The sequence below is a fragment of the Papio anubis genome, chromosome 9 (assembly GCF_008728515.1).
Source record: "Papio anubis isolate 15944 chromosome 9, Panubis1.0, whole genome shotgun sequence".
Taxonomy (NCBI): Eukaryota; Metazoa; Chordata; class Mammalia; order Primates; family Cercopithecidae; genus Papio; species Papio anubis.
The window spans coordinates 17,579,280-17,599,287 of record NC_044984.1 but is presented as its reverse complement, the minus strand read 5'-3'; the positions used below and the strand labels follow the sequence as shown (position 1 = coordinate 17,599,287).

Here is a 20,008-nt window from a genome sequence, read left to right as displayed (position 1 = left end):
CTTGTTCCAGTTCTCAAAGGAAATGCTTTTAACTTTTCCCCATTCAGTATTAGGTTGGCTGTGAGTTTGTTGTAGATGGATTTTGTTACATTATGTCCCTTAATGCTGATTTGGCTGGGGGTTTTTTTTTTTTTTTCTTTTTCTTTTCTTTTTTTTTTTTTTTGAGACAGAATCTCACTCTTTTGCCCAGCCTGGAGTGCAGTGGTGCAATCTTGGCTCACTGCAAGCTCCGCTTCCTGGGTTCACGCCATTCTCCTGCCTCAGCTTCCCAAGTAGCTGGGACTACAGACACCCACCACCACACCCAGCTAATTTTTTTGTAGTTTTAATAGGGATAGGGTTTCACCATGTTAGCCAGCATGGTCTCAATCTCCTGACCTCATGATCCATCTGCCTGGGCCTCCCAAAGTGCTGGAATTATAGGCGTGAGCCACCGCGCCTGGCCTGTTGAGGGTTTTAAACATAAAGCCATACTGGATTTTGTTGAATACTTTTTCTGCATCTGTTGGAATGGTAATGTGATTTTTGTATTTAATTCTGTTTATGTGGTGTACCACATTTATTGACTTGCATATGTTAAACCATCCCTGCATCCCTGGTATGAAACCCACTTGATCATGGTGGATTATCTTTTTGATATGTTGTTGGATTTGGTTAGGTAGTATTTAGTTAAGGATTTTAGCATTTACATTCATCAAGGATTTTGGTCCGTAGTTTCCTTTTTTGGTTATGTCCTTTCCTGGCTTTGGTATTAGCATGATGCTGGCTTCATATAATGAATTAGGGAGGGGTCTTTCTTTCTCTGTCTTGTGGAATAGTGTCAAAAGGATTGGTACCAATTCTTCTTTGAATGTCTGGTAGAATTCTGCTGTGAATCCATCTGGTCCTGGACGTTTTTGTCACTAATTTATTAACTACAATTTTAATCTCACTCCTTCTTATTGTTCTGTTCAGGGTATCTAATTATTCCTGATTTAAGCTACAAAGGTTGTATTTTTCCAGGAATTTATCCATGTCTTCTAGGTTTTCTAGTTTATGTGTGTAAAGGTGTTAATAGTACCCTTGAATGATCTTTTTTTCAGTGGTGTCTATTGTAATATCTCCTGTTTCATTTCTCTGTGAAGTTATTTGGATTTTCTTTATTTTCTTGGTTAATCTTGCTAATGGTCCATCAATTTTACTTATATTTCCAAATAACCAGCTTTTTGTTTCATTCATCTTTTGTATTTTTTTTGGTTTCAATTTCATTTAATTCTGCTCCGATCTTGGTTATTTCCTCTCTTCTGCTGGGTTTGGGTTTGGTTTGTTCTTGTTTCTCTAGTTCCTTGACGTGTGACCTTAGATTGTCTGTGTGCTCTTTCAGACTTTTTGATGTAGGCGGGCTGTGAACTTTCCTCTTAGCACAGCCTTAACTGTATCCCAGAGGTTTTGATAGGTTGTGTCATTATTGTCATTCAATTCAAAGAATTTTTAAATTTCCATCTTGGTTTCATTTTTGAATCAATACTCATTCAGGAGCAGGTTATTTAATTTCCATGTATTTGCGTGGTTTTGAAGATTCCTTTTGCAGTTGATTTTCAGTTTTACTCCATTTTAGTTTGAGAGAGTGTTTGATATAATTTCAATTTTCTTAAATTTATTGAGGCTTATTTTATGGACTATCATATGGTCTGTCTTGGAGAGAGTTCCATGCACTGTTGAATGGAATGTGTATTCTGTGGTTGCTAGATGAAATGTTCTAGATATATCTGTTAAGTCCATTTGCTCCAAGGTATAGTTAAAATTCATTGTTTCTCTGTTGACTTTCTGTCTTGATGACCTGTCTAGTGCTGTTAGTGGAGTATTGAAGTCGCCTACAATAGTAGACTTCAATTGTGTTGCTGTCTATCTCATTTCTTAGGTCTACTAGTAACTCTTTTATAACTTTTGGAGCTCCAGTGTTAGGTGCATATATGTTTAGGTTTGTGATAGTTTCCTGTTGGACAACGCCTTTTACCATTGTATACTGTCCCTCTTGGTCTCTTTTAACTGCTGTTGCTTTAAAGTGTGTTTTGTCTGATATAAGAATAGCTAACCCTGATCACTTTTGGTGTACATTTGCATGAAATGCCTTTTTCTACCTATTTATTCTAAGTTTATATGAGTGCTTATGTGTTAGGTGAGTTTCCTGAAGGCAGCAGATAGTTGGTTGGTGAGTTCTTATGCATTCTGTGGTTCTGTATCTTTGAAGTGGAGCATTTAGGCCATTTATCTTCAATGTTGGCATTGAAATGTGAGCTACTATTGCATTCATCATGCTCTTTGTTGCCTGTGTACTTTCGTTTTTTGTTTGATTGTTTGTCTTGCTTTGTTTAGCTTTTTAACTTGCATTTTTGTTTTATAGGTCCTGTGTGATGTATGCTTTAAAGATATTCTTTTTGATGTGTTTCCAGGATTTGTTTCAAGATTTGGAGCTCTTTTTAGCAGTTCTTGTAGTAGTGGTTTGGTAATGGTGAATTCTCTCAGCATTTGTTTGTCTGAAAAAGACTGTATATTTCCTTCATAAATGATGCTTAGTTTCACTGGATATAAAACTCTTGGCTGATAATTGTTTTGTTTTAGGAGGCTGAATATAGGGCCCAAATGCTTTCTGGCTTGTAGGTTTTTTTCTGAGAAATCTGCTGTTAATCTGATAGCTTTTCCTTTATAGGTTAACTGGTGCTTCTGTCTCACAGGTCTTAAGATTCTTTCCTTTGTCTTAATTTGGATAACCTGAGGACAATGTGCTTAGGAGAAGAACTTTTTGCCAGGAATTCCCAGGTGTTCTTGGCACTTCTTCTATTTGCATGTCTAGGACTCTAGCAAGGCTGGGGAAGTTTTGCTTGATTATTCCCCGAGATATGTTTTCCAAGCTTTTAGAAATGTCTTCTTTCTAAGGAACACCGATTATTCTTAGGTTTGGTCATTTAACATAATTCCAGACTTCTTGGAGGCTTTGTTCATATTTTCTTATTCTTTTTTTTCTTTGTTTTTGTTAGATTAAGTTAATTCAAAGGCCTTGTCTTCAAGCTCTGAATTTCCTTCTTCTACTTGTTCAATTATATTGCTGAGAATTTCCAGAGCATTTTGCATTTCTAAAAGTGTGTCCAAATTTTCCTGAATATTTTATTTTTTTTAAGCTATCTATTTCCTTGAATATTTTTCCCTTCACTTCTTGAAACATATTTTCGATCTCCTTGCATTGGCCTTTGCCTTTCTCTGGACTTTCCCTGATTAGCTTAATAACTAACCTCTTGAATATTTTTTCAGGTAAATCAGGGATTTCTTCTTGGTTTGGATCCACTGCTGGTGAACTAGTGTGATTTTTGGTGGGTGTTAATGAGCTTTGTTTTGTCATATTACCAGGGTTGGTTTTCTGGTTCCTTCTCATTTGGGTAGTCTCTGTCCGAGGGAAAGTCTAGGGCTAAAGGATGTTGTTCAGATTTTTTTGTCCCACGGGGTGTTCCTTGATGTAGCACTCTCCCCCTTTTCCTGTGGATGTAGCTTCCTGTGAGCCCAACTGTGGTGATTGTTGTCTCTCTTCTGGGTTCATCCACCTAGCGAGCCTACCTGGCTTTGGGCTGGTATTGGGGGTTGTCTGCACAGAGTCCTTTGATTTGTACCATCTATGGGTCTCTCAGCCATGGATACCAGCATCTGTTTTGGTGAGGTGGCAGAGGGTGCAATAGAGTCTGTGGGGGTCCTTAGCTTTGGTGGTTTAATGCTCTTGTGCCGATGGCCTCCTGCCAGGAGGTGGCGCTTTCCAGAAAGCATCAGCTCTAGTAGCGTGGAGGGGGACCAGCAGTGGGCAGGGTCCTAGAACTCCCAAGATTATATGTCCTTTGTCGCCCACTACAAGGGTGGGCAGGCAGGGACCATCAGATGGGGGCGGGGCTAGGTGTGTCTGAGCTCAGACTCTCCTTGGACTGGTCTTGCTGCGACTGCTGTTGGGGGGTGGGGGTGAGGTCCCAGGTCACTGGAGTTGTGTGCCTAGGAGGATTATAGCTGCCTCTGCTAAGTCATGCAGGTTGCCAGGGAAGTGGGGAAAAGCCAGCAGTCACAGGCCTCACCCAGCTCCCAGGCAAACTGAAGGGCCAGTCTCACTCCCACCTGTCCGCTGCAACAGCCTCGAGTGAGGTGAGTCAGGCTTGAAAACTTGCCCAAAGTTTTCCACCTCCCTGTTGCAAAAGAAAAGGGCTTTAGTTCTTCCCCTGCCTGTGAAGTCTGCAAGCCAGATTCATACCCTCCCCTGAGTTCTGGCCAGGAGGCTTCTAGCCCCATTCAAATTGTTACACAGTTCAGCTAGAGAATTCTTTCTCCCTGTGCAGTTTTACCCCCTCCTCTGGCCACCCCACTGATAGATCCCTGTGGTGCCAGGCAGGAATGGCTGCTTGGGGACCCAGCGAGCTCACAGGGCTTTCTGCTGCTTCCTCTACCCCTGTATTTCCCTCAGCCCGGCTCTCTAATGTCTAGTATAGTTGAAAGTCAGGTAATGTGATGCCTCTGACTTTGTTCTTTTTGCTTTGCTATTTGGGCTATTGTTGTTGTTGTTCCATATGAATTTTAGAATAGTTTTTTCAAATTCTGTAAAAAAAGACATTGGTAATTTGAATGAAAAAAAATTCCATGTCCACAGACTCGAAGTATCAATATCATTAAAATGGCCATACTGCCCAAAGTAATTTACAGATTCATCATTAACATATTATCGTTAACTATAGTCACCCTACATCCTACGTGGTATAGAACACTAGATCTTATTCCACCTATCTAGCTGTAATTTTGTATTCTTTAAAAAAAATCTCTCTCCATCTCTCCTTTACCCCCACCCTTCTCATCCTCTAGTATCCTCTGTTCTACTTTTTACTCCTTTGAGATCAATGTTTTTAAGCTTCCACATATGAGTGAAAATATATGGTGTTTAACTTTCTGTTCCTGGCTTATTTCACTTAACATAATGTCCTCCAGTTCCATTCAAGTTACCACAAATGACAGGATTTTATTTTTTTTAATTTTTATTTTATTGGTTGTTTTATTAAGAAAGTTCATTCAATTTTATCAAATGCCTTTCCGGGTCTATAGAGGTGACCATGTGATTTTTATCCTTAAATACATCAATATGATAATATGTATTATATATTATGCATAGTACTAATATTGAACTGTTCTTGCATTTCTGTCATGGTGAATTATATTCCTTTAGTGTGCTGATGGATTATTTTGGCTAATACTGTATTTAGAATTTTTCCTTGATATTCATAAGTGAGATTGGTCTGTGATTTCTTATTTGCCACCCTTGTAATCCTAGAAGCTACTGGTATAAATACTTTTTGTGCATCATAAAAGTAATATGGAAAATTTTCTTTCTTTTTCTCTGCTCTGGAAGTGTTTAAGTAACAGTGAAATTGTCTGCTTTTAAAGAGTTTGGTAGAATTCCTCTGGAAATCATCTGAACTTGGTACTTTTTTAAAAATGTAAAAGTTTTGCTTGCATTTTGAAGCATTATATTGTATTTATCAAACTTAATCTTGTTAGAATTATCTTCTCTGGGCCAAGTAAATTTTGTTTTCCTAGAAAATTATCAATTTCAGACAGATTTACAAATGTATTTTCTGGAATTGAACAGGTAGTCTGTTACTATTGTTTAATTTCATCTTTCTGTGGTTAATTCTTGCATTTCCTTTTGTTTTAATATTTGTGTACTTGTATTACTCCCCATTTTTGATTAGGTTAGATAGTGACTTATTTATTTTATTGTTTACTTTCTACTACTAATTTGTTCCACTGTTTTCTTTGTTCTAACTAATTGAAATCTACTTTTATCTTTATCCTTTTTTTGTTTGTTTCGTTTGGTTTGTAACTCTTATTCCAATTTTCCTCTGAGCATAGTTTTATCTTTCATGGTTTCTGAGATGTAGTATTTCCCTATCGCTAGTCTTTAGAAATTTAGCAAATTTTTTTTGTAATCCTTTTGATCCACCAGTTGTTCAAAAGATTTTTTTTTAATTCCTAAACCTAACTGTCTTCTAGTTTTCTGAAAATTTCCATTACATTTTCACTTCGTTAAAGTGATAAAATGATTAAAGAATTTCAACTACATTATTTTTACTTTTTGGACTTTATTGAGCTTTCCTGTAGTCAAATATATCATCTATTTTATAAACTTTCACAGGCATTTGAAGAGAAGATACATTTTTTTTTCAGGATAAAAAATTTGACTTATTAATTACTTTATTTTTCTATAAATCTACTTAGTTTTTTCCATTTGGGCTTTCATAAATCAAGACGTGAATTAGAGTGTCCTACTACTAGTGTGTTTTTGTGTGTTTCTTCTTGTGTGTTCAATAATTTCTGCTTTATATATGTGGCTGTCATATCATTTGCTATGTAGTCATAACTGTGCCTATTTTTATTGAGAATTGTACTCATTATAAAATTCTATCTCTTATTTAATTCGATGCTTTTTAGCCTAAATTCCTCCTTTTCTTCATCAAGATTGTGACCTCTGATTGAATTTTCTCTGCTTTGCCTAATATACCCATGGCTGTATTTTAATTTTCAACCTTTTACCATCACTTTGTTTTAGGTGTGTTTTCACAGAGAGTTATAATTTGCATTTTTATTCCAGTTTGAAAAAGAACTTCCTTAATAGATGAGTTAAGCCCATTTATACTTATTAATGTAATAGATTAGTTTTCTCTTAGGTTTGTCTTAATGCTTTATATTATCATTTTTATGATTTTTAAAGGAAGTCTTTTGCTAAGTAATTTGCTTTTATTTTCACGTATTTATGATACCTAAGAAACTTGCTACTTTTGTTTTAGCAGTTGCCTTTATTTAATAGCGTTAGACTTTTTATTTCTTTTGACAATACTTGTTTCCTAAGTGAGTAAAGATAAAGGTGAAATTAGTGTACACAATCTTTCTCACTCTATTTCATCTATCACCCAATTATATTCGATATTGTGATTTTTCTTGGTTTTCTGGTGTTTCCCTAACACAGATATAGATTTTTTTATTGCTTGATTTCTTAGATTTTAGTTATATCCTTCACGCCCAGATGTTAGAGATGAGGTAATTAGAGAAAACCCTCTAACTCATCATTTTTTAATCTTTTCCTTCCCAGATTAGAGACATGCAAAAGTCTAAAATATTTTTCTAATTAAAAACATGAGGTCATACAACATAGCAAAATGGCTACTATTTCAAAGCTTTCAACTGAATGTTTCAGAAACAACTTAATACAAGTATTTATTTTTAAATAGTTCTCTTCTTACACTGCTTGGCCTTTCACATCATTAACATTTTAATTGAAAACCTGAGTACCATACTTCAACCCATGGATAATTGATCTGGGCTCTGCCAGAGCAAGTAGCTAGACCATTAACTAGTGAGACCCTGCCATGTAGACAGCATGGCCTCAAGTTCTCTTTTAAATTAACATCTCAAATGGGAGGTAGTGATATGAGGTAATGATTGAAAGCTTCTGTTTGCAATCATTTGTAATTATTAATGGTGCTTAATCATGCTCATTAACTCATCCTCTTAACCCTGACAATTGCTGGGTTTGATCATGTTCTACTCCATTACCTATGTTATTATTTCCATACCTTGACAAATATCTATCTTCTGTGTGTCAAAGCTATGTAGTAGATGTGAGTAGATAATTTTATTTTTTGTGGAGGTATTATTTGGTATGTGGGCTATATTAATTTTGGGAGAATATATAGGATCATGTCACACTTAAATTAAAATCCAGCAACTTTTTTGGTTACTGCTTTGTTGAGTCTGGTATCCATAATATTTAGTGTAATAATTTGTAGATTTTTTTATTCCAAGTGATAACGTTAAGGTAATTTTAGTGGTTGGGAGGCCTTGAATTTCTTGTGCCAGGACATTTACATATGAAGTAATCAGTTTGGGTGGAATAGCATCATTTTGATAAGGACAAGGGAGAAAAAACCAAAATTGAAAATTATTTTACAAATGCCACGCTACCTTGATAGAGAATATCAAGGTGTCCACCATAATTGTTCTTTTTGTCATCAGTAATTTATTCAGTAATTATTTATTGAACAACTATAGTAGCCCAGACACTGTACATGACCCCAGGGATACAATGGTGAACCATATGGACATGGATTATCCCCAGTGGATTTCTAGTCTACAAATAAACACACAAGCAAGAATTATCATGGCAATAAGTGTTTTGAAGAAATAACATTCTAGGAGTGTATAGCAAAGACCATATTCTGCTGGAATGCCATGATGAGAGTTTTGATGTTTATCCAAAGGCCAAGACCAGCTACATAATTGGGGGTGCCCAGTGCAAAATAAAAATGTGGGGATCGTTTTTCAAAACTTATTAAGAATTTCAAGACAGTGGCAGCAGAGTATTAAACCAAGTGCAAGAACTTTTTCAGCACCCTGCCCTGTGTGACTGTGCAGGTCACAAGTGGATACCGCTGGCCTTGCCTAAAGGCAATCAGAAGCCAAAGAGAAGGTTTAAGTAGAGAAGAGATGATTGAATTGGCATTTGAACAAGATAAATTCCTTAAATTCCTCAATTGTTCTCCCAAGGCATATTTAGTTAGTGAGTAAAGGCAAAGAGTATTAGTATTTCCCAGATTTAGAGTTAAATATCGCTATTATTTTTCTAAGTCATGTGCCTAGATACATAGGTATCTGGAATCCGCCCTCTTAATTAACTGGCAGAGGTAGTAAAATGGTGAAATCTGAGTTTTTTGCTTAATGTTTTCCTAGGTAAATAAACATTTTAATATACTCGAATGATTTCACCATGTAATCATTTAACAACATACACTTATTTTCAACAGACAGGAATAGTGCTTAAAATAAGTATTGTGCTTCTTGCTTAGAACCAGCTAATGTTTTGTGACAAAAGAATTAAGAATTCAAAAACGTGAAAAAGAAAATAATTTGATTAGCACAAGAAGGAATAACTTCCAGCTAATCCTTGCTTATTGTAATAGTTTGCATATTGTGCTAGGAAATATGAGTTCTGTTGTTTTAAGATAATACATTGTATTTAATATGTAGCCTGTAATCTAAATGTATTGAGAATCAAATCTTTTGTCACTCATCACTGCTGAAACAAATCTTGAATATTCTATAATGTAAGAAATCAAAAAAAAGTTCTCAACCATTTTAGTTTTTGCACTAATAATGCTAAATTTTTAATGTGTGCAAATGTATTTCAAAATACCTTTCAAAGAAATAATATTATAATCAAAATAAAAAAGATTTGACAGTAGTCTGCAGTTTAATTTCTTGAAACACAGAGAAACAATTTTCTTGAGAGACTTTAGTGACAGAATAGAGTCAACCTTTCATCAAAGCCCCACACCTCTAGAATTCTACAATTTTTTAAGAGAATTCTACAATCTCATGTTTTATTTTTTCAAAATCTGGATTATTCAAGTTTATGCTATAGAAATGGTTACAAAAGAGTATTAAAGGCTTACTCTTAAAAAGAGATTTTAATTGAAAAATTGAAAAAAAATAGTTGTGATATCTTTTTGTCCAATTATATTGAAAATCACTGCACACAATATAATGACAAAGTTACTCACCTAGGTACACAAGTGATGATTCTTCAACTGTTTGTTGCACAGCCTCGGAGAGGAAAAAGCTAAGTACACAATCACTCTGAAAAACAAAACGAAACATAATATTTCTTCATTTCTTATATTTGTTACTCCTATTCATTATTACACACAATTGCCATGTATATCATTTTAAAATAGATACCTGTTGTAGATTCCACAAACAGAAAGTATATTAGAAAGGTTTATTAGGTCAATGCTATCATTTTACCGTTAAGTTAAACTAAACTTTTGTGTGATTGGAGGTCAGATTACTTTCTGTTTCTTCAAGAGGTTCAAGTGTGCTCTGCTCTTGGACCTCATCATAAATGTCCACATTCTTGAATTTTACAAATATGCATGCATTTCACATCTCAATTTTTGAAAACAAGTTGTATCCTTGGATGGCCTTTCTGAGAAAAATTACTCTGAGTGGGACACAGATGCTCACTTAGTGAGTAACAATTAGTAAGTAACAATACTCAAGGTTCAATTCTAGGAATACTCGCTGAGTACTGACTACACTCAGAGCACTAAGGAATGTCAGGGGATATTTATTTCAAGACAGAAAGATGCATAAGGTGTTCTCTCTCTTTAGAATACAATTAAGTGGAGAAAACAGATTATTACTTTAATAAAAATTCTAGTTATATATAATTTTACTATGTACAGAGAAGCATGTTTCTCTTTTAAATAGGGATAATCACAAACAAATTGGCATTTAACCTGATCTCCAAATGAATAGCTAACTGGGAAGTCTGGGAACAGCTTTTCCTTAGTAAAACTGGCACACATTTTGTTGTAAGCTACTATATGGCCAAAAGTAGCCCTCTCCATGAGATATTATATTATTATCTAAAGGGCACCAAAGAATGATTGATTATTTCCTTGGACTACCTTTCATAGGTTGATACCCTAGTAGCTGTCAAAGCTGCCTTACAGCCTCCCTGTTCTCTTCTCTCACTGTCCAATGGCTGTTTCTACTCTTCCCCAGGAGACTTTAACTTCCAACTCTGACTCCTTCTCTGCTAACAACTATCTCTACTTCAAAGAAAATAAAAGGCAGATGGAAATTCCTATACTTCCTGCCATAAAATCTACAGACACACAGCTTTCCATCCTCTTACAATGGAAAAAAATATGTCTTTCCATCTGTTATAGTTAAATTATTTCCTCCTCCCAAATTCATATCTTAAAGTTCTCATCCCCGGTACTCCAGGACATGATCTTATTTGGAAATAAGGTCATTGCTGATGTAATGAGTTAAGTTAGGATGGGGTAATACTGCAGTAGAGTGGGCCCCTAATCCAATTGACTGGTGTCTTTATAAAAAGAGGAAATTTGGGCACACTCATAGAAGGAAGACAAGGTGAAGAGACATAGGAAGAAGACGACCATCTACAAGCCAAGGAGAGAGACCTGGAATAGATTCTTTCCTCATAGCCATCCGAAGGAACCAACCCTGCAGACATCTTTATTTCAGACTTTTAGCTTCCAGAACTGTGAAACAATAATATGCTGTTGTTTAAGCCATCCAATTTTTAGTAGTTTGTTATGGCAGTCCTGGCAAACCATCTAATGCTGAGCCCTTTATCTGTGCCTTGGATTCTATTAGTTCCTCCTCAGGAACCTTGTAGAAGATTTCCATCTATATTTTAGCCACTTCACCCTTCTTCCCTTTTTCCTCATTAACATAAAATATGGTCAATTCTGTCCATTTTAAAAACTAACAAACAGGTGAGTCAAACCACCCAAAGTATACTCACACGTAAATCGAATTTTGTCATTAATGCCCCTTGCAAATTGTGTGTTATTTTTCTCTTCCCTGATGCAAATAAACCTATGGGAAGAATTGTCTGTGCTCACACTGGTTCTACTTCTTCAATTTCTACTCACTTTATGATCAACTACATTCAGGTTTCTGCCACTAAATGTCCTCTGAAAAATGCTCTAATTATCTTCTCTCACAACCCCTCTCTTAAAAAAAAATACATATATATATTTCAAAACAAATGGGAATTTCCTTTGTCACGATATAGCTATTCCATTTTTAGTGAATTCTGTCTTTTCTTTGCTTTTATATTCCATGTTCTCCCAAGTGACTGTCTTCCCTTAGTCTTGCCATCACTTCTGAGACTTTTTTGTGGACTCCTTTTCCTTTTGCTTATGATTTAAGTTTAAGTGTTTCTAACTTCTAGGCTCATCTCTTTTATTACTCTAATGTATCCTTTCTGAGTGATACTATGATCTTTGGTGACATCTATAACGATGCATAAATCTAAACATTTATTCCAGATTTGTCTCCTAAACCTAAGCCCTCTATCTCAAAATATCTTTTTATTGGTTCACTTGACTCTTCTAAGGACAAATCAAACCACAAAAGTATGCCACTAAATACTTTTTCCTTTCCTCCACCTCAATTTGCTTCTTCTCTTATGTCCGTGTTCAAAATAGAGTGTACCTACTTGGTTTCTCTGTTCTCCTCACCCCATACCTGAAATTAATTGCTAAACTCTGTGGATTTTACCTGCTAAATATCTCACCTATCCATCTTCTCCTTCCAGGTATACTAATATCATCTAGTTCCAACATCATCAGTTCTCATCTATGTTATAGCCTTGATGCTTGTCTTGGGTCCTTAATACTGATCTTGCTACCCTTTAATCCAATCCATTCTCTACACAATTGCTCAACAGATCTTTCAAAATGAAAATCTAATCATTAACTGCTTAAAACTTGTAGTGATTCTGCATTACTCTTAAGAAACAGACCAACTGCTGAACAAAGCTTGTAAGACTGGTCTTGAGTGGGATCTTGCCTGTTTCCCTATGTTCTTCTCTCACCCTTTCTCATCTGGTGCTTCAAGCTTACCTTTGCTGAATTATGTTTACTTTCTCAAAAGTGTCATGGTCTGTCACCTCTTTGTCTTCCTACATTCTCCTTTCTCTTTCTTTTCTGCCCCTATGCACCCATTTGCCCAGGGTTTGTCATGTTCTCTTTTCTCTACTCTTGTTAATCTTAGTAAAATACAAGTGCAGACTGTGACTTATTCACTTATGCCTCTCTTCAATAAAACAGTGTTTATTTCAATAAATACTAGTTAACAGAAACAAACTGATGTCTGTCTTCAAATGTAGAATACATCCGTTTCAAATGCAGATATTCTTATCTGCATAGTAGTTTATGCATCATTGTAAATTAGTCACCAATTTTCTTTTATGTATCATTGTAAATTAGTCAGTTGCCAATTTTCATCTGTGAATTGATCTCTTGCGAACTTGTTTAATAGAAGTCTACTTTTAAGAAATAGACTCATATTCAAGGAGATGACCAAGTCAAGATTTTTTATTTTGAAAACGTAAAATCAAACCTCAGACTGCAGAATCTGTTTAAGGAAATTTGACCCTCTTTGGCCTTTTGACAACTAGTCAATTACTCTTCTTTGGTGACATTTTGCCCTCATCATCCAATGGTTATTAAACTTCAATAGTAGGCAAGAAATCTTTCCAATTAGTGTCTGAAATGTCACTACTAGCTAATTATTCCCTTGTGTTTGCACTGTCATATCCTTCAAGTCCTCATTTACAATTCTGGGTATGGTTGACTAAATACTAACTTCTTATTGTAACAAGGTTATGTTCTCTCCTGGGAATAAACAAACAAGATCCAGAGTCAAGAGAGGGATAAATCAATAAAAGAGATAAAGAAGGTACAAAAAGTAATATTACTGGATCTCAAAATGATCAACTTTTAAATTTTCTTAGATTTGATTTTGCTTATATGTATGCATCCCACAGCTTTTTAGCATATTGCACTACCAATAGATAGTCTGAAGATTTATAGAAATATCAGTGCTACAGTTGCTCTCATTAATAACTTACGCCAGTGTTCTCCACGGTATTGACCTCCAAACAGTGTTGCCACATTTAGTAGTGTAGGTTGGACACTGCACAACTCTAAGGGGCCATTTTCACATAGTCTATGATGTATGCAGGAGGGTTCCCCATATGTAGGGTTACCAACTAGAGTAATAAAAACAGAGGGTGCCCATACAATATTTTGGACATACTTTTACTAAAAACTTTATGGTTTATGGAAAATTCAAATTTAACTGGGTAACCCGTATTATATCTATCAACCCTAGAATATGAGGTGTTTGGAAAGTATGTGGCCATACTTTTGGTTGTGTCAAGGACTGGAGGATACAGCTAGAAATTAATGGGCAAGGTCACTTATCCTAAGTGTCCTGAAATACCTAGAGGATTCTCACATTATGAAGAATGTTTCTTTTCTGCTTAATTCCTCAAGTGGTTGTAGTTTCCCAGGTTAAAAAAAAAACTCTGAATACTGTATTCTATAAATGAGAAAGTTGGATACCAGAGAGAATCAATACAAACAAAACTGGGACCGTGTAGTTACTAAGTCCAGGCTCACTTATGTGACCACTGAAAATGGACTATAGAAGTGAAGAGTGTTGATGGGGGACAGGCAGGAGAGAGCAAGAGAGAACTTTGTAGGGAAGCTAGAGCACATTCCTCTTCTAGCTTAAGGCTAGATTGACCTATTTATCAATGTAAAGAAGAAAAGCATTACAATCATGTTTGTTTTAAGAAAGATGAAAATGGAGCATTGTGGAAAAAAGAAAAGACAGCAATAAGCCTTGGAGAATGCCATGGGCAAAATTCCTTATGTGCTAAACACATTGTATTCTCTGAGCATTCCATTCCTCTTCCCCTTTAAGTCTCTGAAATGGTACCTGTGGTCCCTCTCATTTTCTTAATAATCCTGTCCCAGAAGAAGGTGGGGTAGGCATCCTCTTTGCATTTCCTTGCTCTTCTAACCTCTATTTTTTTCTTCCTTCATAAAAATGCCCAGATTTGGCCGGGCATGGCGGCTCACGCCTGTAATCCCAGCACTTTGGGAGGCCGAGGCGGGTGGATCAGGAGGTCAGGAGATCGAGACCATCCTGACTAACACGGTGAAATCCCGTCTATACCAAAAATACAAAAAATTAGCCAGGTGAGGTGGCGGGCGCCTGTAGTCCCAGCTACTCGGGAGGCTGAGGCAGGAGAATGGCGTGAACCCGGGAGGCGGAGCTTGCAGTGAGCCGAGATTGCGCCACTGCACTCCAGCCTGGCCAACAGAGCGAGACTCTGTCTCAAAAAAACAAACAAAACAAAACAAAACAAAACAAAACAAAAATCCAGATTTGAATAGTGTGTCTACTGACTATACTGCCCTCTACCTCCTGTTATTGCACTTGCCTACTTATCATAGGTCACTGGAATTCATAAAGATGCTATAATTTATTTTAATAAAGAAAAATTTTGACCTACATTTCTCTGCAAACTCTTTCATCTTTAGAGCAAAGCTCCTGCAAGGATGGTTTTCTGCTTTCTATCTCAATTCCTCTCTTTACATTCTCCCTTAAGCAATTCCAATCAAGGTTTTGTTCCTAAGATTCCCATCAAACTGTTTTTCTTTTTCTTTTTTTTAATTTTAAAATCGTATCTAATTTATTAATAGATCCATAAATAGATCTCCTGATTACAACTTTAATCTTCTTTCTTTTTATAAAAAAACTTTTAAGTTCATGGGTACATGTGCAGGTTTGTTATATGGGTTCCCTGTAGTTCTTTTTTCTGATCCTCTCTTTCCTCCTAACCTCCACCCTCAAGTAGACTCCAGTGTCTGTTGTTCCTGTCTTTGTGTTCATATGTTCATGTGTTCTCATACTTTAGCTCCCACTTATAAATGAGCTAGAAATTAATGGGCAAGGTCACTTATCCTAAGTGTCCTGAAATACCTAGAGGATTCTCACATTATGAAGAATGTTTCTTTTCTGCTTAATTCCTCAAGTGGTTGTAGTTTCTTATAAATGAGAACATGTGGTATTTGGTTTTCTGTTCCTGCATTAGTTTGCTAAGAACAGTGGTCTCCAGCTCCATCTATGTTCCTGCAAATGATATGATCTTGCTCTTTTTTATGGCTGCATAGTATTACGTGGTGTATATGTACCACATTTTCTTTATCCAATCTGCCATTGAGGGTATTTGGGTTGATTCCATTTCTTTGCTATTGTAAATAGTGTTGCAATAAGCCTACACGTGTATGTCTTTATGGTAGAGTGATTTATATTTCTTTGGGTATATATCCAGTAATGGGATTGCTAGGTCAAGTGGTAGTTCTGTTTCTAGCTCCTAGAGGAATCACCATACTGCTTTCCACAATGCTTGGACTAATTTACACTCCCACCAACAGCGTATAAGCATTTCTTTTTCTCTATAACCTCTCTAGCACCTGTTATTTTTTGACTTTTTAATAATAGCTATTCTGACTGGTGTAAGATGGTATCTCATTGGTTTTGATTTGCATTTATGTAATGATCAGTGATATGAGTAATTTTTCCTATGCTTCTTGGCTACATGTATGTCTTCTGAAAAGTGTCTGTTAATGTCCTTTGCCCACATTTTAATGGGGTTGTTTTATTTTGTTGTAAATTTAAGTTTCTTATAAATGTTGATATTAGACCTTTGTCAGATGCATAGCTTGCAAGTATTTTCGCTCATTCAGTAGGTTTTCTGTTTGCTCTGTTAATTATTTCTTTTGCTGTGCAGAAGCTCTTAAGTTTAATTAGATCCCATTTTTCAATTTTTTCCTTTTGGTGTGATTGATTTTGGTGCCTTCATCATGAAATTTTTGCCTGTTCCTGTGTTCAGAACGGTATTGTCTAGGTTGTCTTCTAGGGTTTTTATAGTGTTGGGTTTTGTATGTAAGTCTTTATTCCATCTTGAGTGGGTTTTGTATGTGGCAGAAAGAAGGTGTCCAGTTTTGATCTTCTGCATATGGTGAGCCAGTTATCTCAGCAGCATATATTGAATAGGGAGTGCTTTCCCCATTGCTTTTATCAGGTTTGTCAAAAATGGTTGGCTATAGGTGTGCAGCCTTATTTCTGGGCTTGTTATTCTGTTCTACTGGTATATATGTCTGTTTTTTTTAAAAAATCAGTACCATGCTGTTTTAATTACTGTCTCCCTGTAGTATAGTTTTGAAGTTAGGTAACGTGATGCCTCCAGTTTTGTTTCTTGTTTAGGATTGTGTTGGCTATTCAGGCATTTTTGTTTTGTTTTGTTGTTGTTGTTGGTTTTTGGTTTCATATGAGTTTTAAAATAGTTTTTTTCCAGTTCTGTGAAGAAAGTCATTGGTAGCTTGATAGGAGTAGCATTAACTCTGCAAATCATTTTGGGCAGTATGGCCATTTTAATGATATTAATCTTTCTTTTTTTTTTTTTTTTTTTTTTGAGATGGAGTCTCACTCTGTCGCCCAGGCTGGAGTGCAGTGGCCGGATCTCAGCTCACTGCAAGCTCCGATATATCCATGAGCATGGAATGTTTTTCCCATTTGTTTGTATCATCTTTGATTTCTTTGGGCAATGTTTTGTAATTCTCATTTTAGAGATCATTCACCTCTCTGGTTAGTTGTATTCCTAGGTATTTTATTCTTTTTATGGCAGTTATGAAAGGGATTTCATTCTTAGGGGATTTCATTCTTGATTTGGCTGTTGGCTTGATTTTGTTGGTGTATAGGAATGCTACTCCTTTCTGTATGTTGATTTGTTTCCCAAAACTTTGCTGAAGTTGTCTATCAGCTTAAGGAGCTTTTGGGCTGAGACAATGGGGTTTTTGACATATAGTATAATGTCATTTGCAAACAGAGATAGCTTGACTTCCTATCTTCCTATTTGGATGACTTTTATTTATTTCTCTTGTCCGACAGCTCTGGCCAGGACTTCCAATACTATGTTGAATAGGAGTGATGAGGGAGGACATCCTTATCTTGTGCTGATTTTCAAGGGGAATGCTTCCAGCTTTTGCCCATTCAGTATGATGTTGGCTGTGGGTTTGTTATAGATGGCGTCTATTATTTTGAGATAGGTTCCTTCAGTATCTAGTTTATTGAGAGTTTTTAAAATAAAGTGATGTTGAATTTTGTCAAACACCTTTTCTGCATGTATTGGGATAGTCATGTGGCTTTTGTCTTTAGTTCTGTTTATGTGATGAATTACATTTATTGACTTGCATATGTTGACCCAACCTTTCATCCCAGGGATGAAGCCTACTCCATTGTGGTGAATTAGCTTTTTTATGTCCTTCTGATTTGATTTGCAAATATTTAGTTGAGAATCTTTGCATCAATGTTATATTGGCCTGAAGTTTTCTTTATTTGTTGTGTCTCTGCCAGGCTTTGGTATCAGGATGATGCTGGCCTCATGGAATGAATTGGGGAAAAGTCCCTCCTCAAAAACAGTTTCAGTAGTAATTGTACAGCTCTTCTTTATACATCTGATAAATTCATCTATGAATCTGTCTGATCCTGGGCTTTTTTGGTTACTAGGCTATTTATTACTGATTCAGTTTCAGAGCTCATCACTGGCCTGTTTAAGGAATTAATTTTTTCCTGGTTCAGTGTTGGGATGGTGTATGTGTGTGCAGGAATTTATTCATCCTTTTCAGGTTTTCTAATTTGTGTGCATAGAGGTGCTCATAAGTAAGTCTCTGATGGTTGGTTGTATTTTTGTGAGGTCAATGGTAATGTCCCTTTTGTCATTTCTAATTGTGTTTATTTGGATCTTCTCTCTTTTCTTCTTTGTTAGTCTAGCTAATAGCCTATATATCTTACTAATTTTTTCAAAAAAATTAACTCCTAGATTAATTGATTGTTTGAATTTTTTTTTGTGTCTTGATCTCCTTCAGTTAAGCTCTGATTTTGGTTATTTCTTATTATTTGATTATTTCTTATCTGGTTACTCTTACACTAGCTTTGGGGTTGGTTTGCTCTTGAATCCCTAGTTCTTTTAGTTGTGATATTAGGTTGTTACTTTGAGATCTAACTTTTTGATGTGGGTGTTTAGTGCAATAAATTTCCCTCTTAACACTGCTTTAGCTGTGTCCCAGAAATTCTAGTATGCTGTATCTTTGTTCTTATTAGTTTCAAAGAACTTCTTGATTTCTGCCTTAATTTCATTGTATACCCCAAAGCCATTCAGGAGTAAGTTATTTAACTTCCATGTAATTGCATAGTTTTAAGCAATATTTTTAGTCTTGATTTCTATTTTTATTTTGCTGTGGTCTGAGAATGTGTTTGGTATAATTCTAGTTATTTTGATTTTGCTGAGCCTTGCTTTCTGTCCGACTGTGTGATTGATTTTAGAGTATGTGCCATGTGGCAATTAGAAAAATGTATGTTCTGTCGTTTTTGGGTGGAGAATTCCATAGAGGTCTGTTAGATCCATTTGGTGCAATGTTGAATTCAGGTCCTCAACATCTTTGTTAATTTTCTGCCTCAATGATCTGTCTAGTACTGTCAGTGGAAGTCTCACACTATTATTGTGTGGGAGTCTAAGTCTCTGTGTAGGTCTCTAAGAACTTGCTTTATGAATCTGGGTGTTCCTGTGTTGGCTGCATATATATTTTGGATAGTTAGGTCTCCTTGTTGAATTGAATGCTTTACCATTATGTAATGCCTTTTTTTTTTTAATCTTTGTTGGTTTAAAGCCTATTTTGCTGGAAATTAGGATTACAACTCTTGCTTTTTTTCTGGTTTCCATTTGCTTGGTAGATTTTCTTCCATCCCTTTATTTTGAGTCTATTGGTGTCACTGTGTGTGAGATGGGACTCTTAAAGATAGCATACCATTGGGTTTTGCTTTTCTATCCAGTAGATCACTCTGTGCTTTTTATATGTAAATGACACTGTGTGTAATGTAAATGGGTATTTAGTCCATTTACATTCAAGTTTAGTTTTGTTATAGGTAGATTTGATCCTGTCATTGTGTTGTTAGCTGGTTATCATGCCAGCTTGTTTGTGTGTTTGCTTTAGAGTGTCACTGGTCTGTGTACTTAAGTGTGTTTCTGTATCATCTGGTAATAATGCTTCCTTTCTATATTTAGTGCTCCTTTCAAGATCTCTTGTAAGGCAGGTCTGGTGGTAACGGACTCCATCAGCATTTGCTTATTTGAAAAGGATCTTATTTCTCCTTCACTGAGAAAGCTTAATTTGGTTAGATATAAAATTCTTGGTTGAAGATTTTTTTTTCTTTAAGAATGTTAAATACAGGCCCCCAGCCTCTTCTGGCTTATAGATTTTCTGCTGAGAGGTCCACTGTTAGCCTGATGGTGTTCTCTTTGTAGGTGACCTTCCCTTTCTCTCTAGCTCCCTTTAATATTTTTTCTTTCATTTCAATCTTGGAAAATCTGATGATTATGTGTCTTGGGATGATCATCTTCTGTTGAATCTTGCAGGGGTCCTCTATATTTACTGAATTTTACTGTTTTCCTCTCTAGCAATGTTAGGGAAGTTTTCAATTGATGATATTCAGAAATATA

The 20,008-nt window shown here is 35.9% G+C and overlaps 1 protein-coding gene and 1 long non-coding RNA gene across 7 annotated transcripts in view; one reads left to right on the top strand and one right to left on the bottom strand.

Annotated features, from left to right (window-relative positions):
• Positions 1-20,008, bottom strand: part of PIK3C2G (phosphatidylinositol-4-phosphate 3-kinase catalytic subunit type 2 gamma) — a 422,739-nt gene that overhangs the window by 48,939 nt on the left and 353,792 nt on the right. For all 6 annotated transcript variants that reach the window (XM_021922093.2, XM_021922095.2, XM_017945702.3 and 3 more), the window contains one exon: positions 9,612-9,687. In XM_021922093.2, the coding sequence (XP_021777785.2) occupies positions 9,612-9,687 (76 nt within the window). The remainder of the gene's footprint in view (positions 1-9,611; positions 9,688-20,008) is intronic.
• LOC103875653 overlaps positions 1,751-20,008 on the top strand; it is a 63,519-nt gene continuing 45,261 nt past the window's right edge. Inside the window, exon 1 of the long non-coding RNA XR_002515572.2 lies at positions 1,751-1,771. This is a non-coding gene — a long non-coding RNA (uncharacterized LOC103875653). The remainder of the gene's footprint in view (positions 1,772-20,008) is intronic.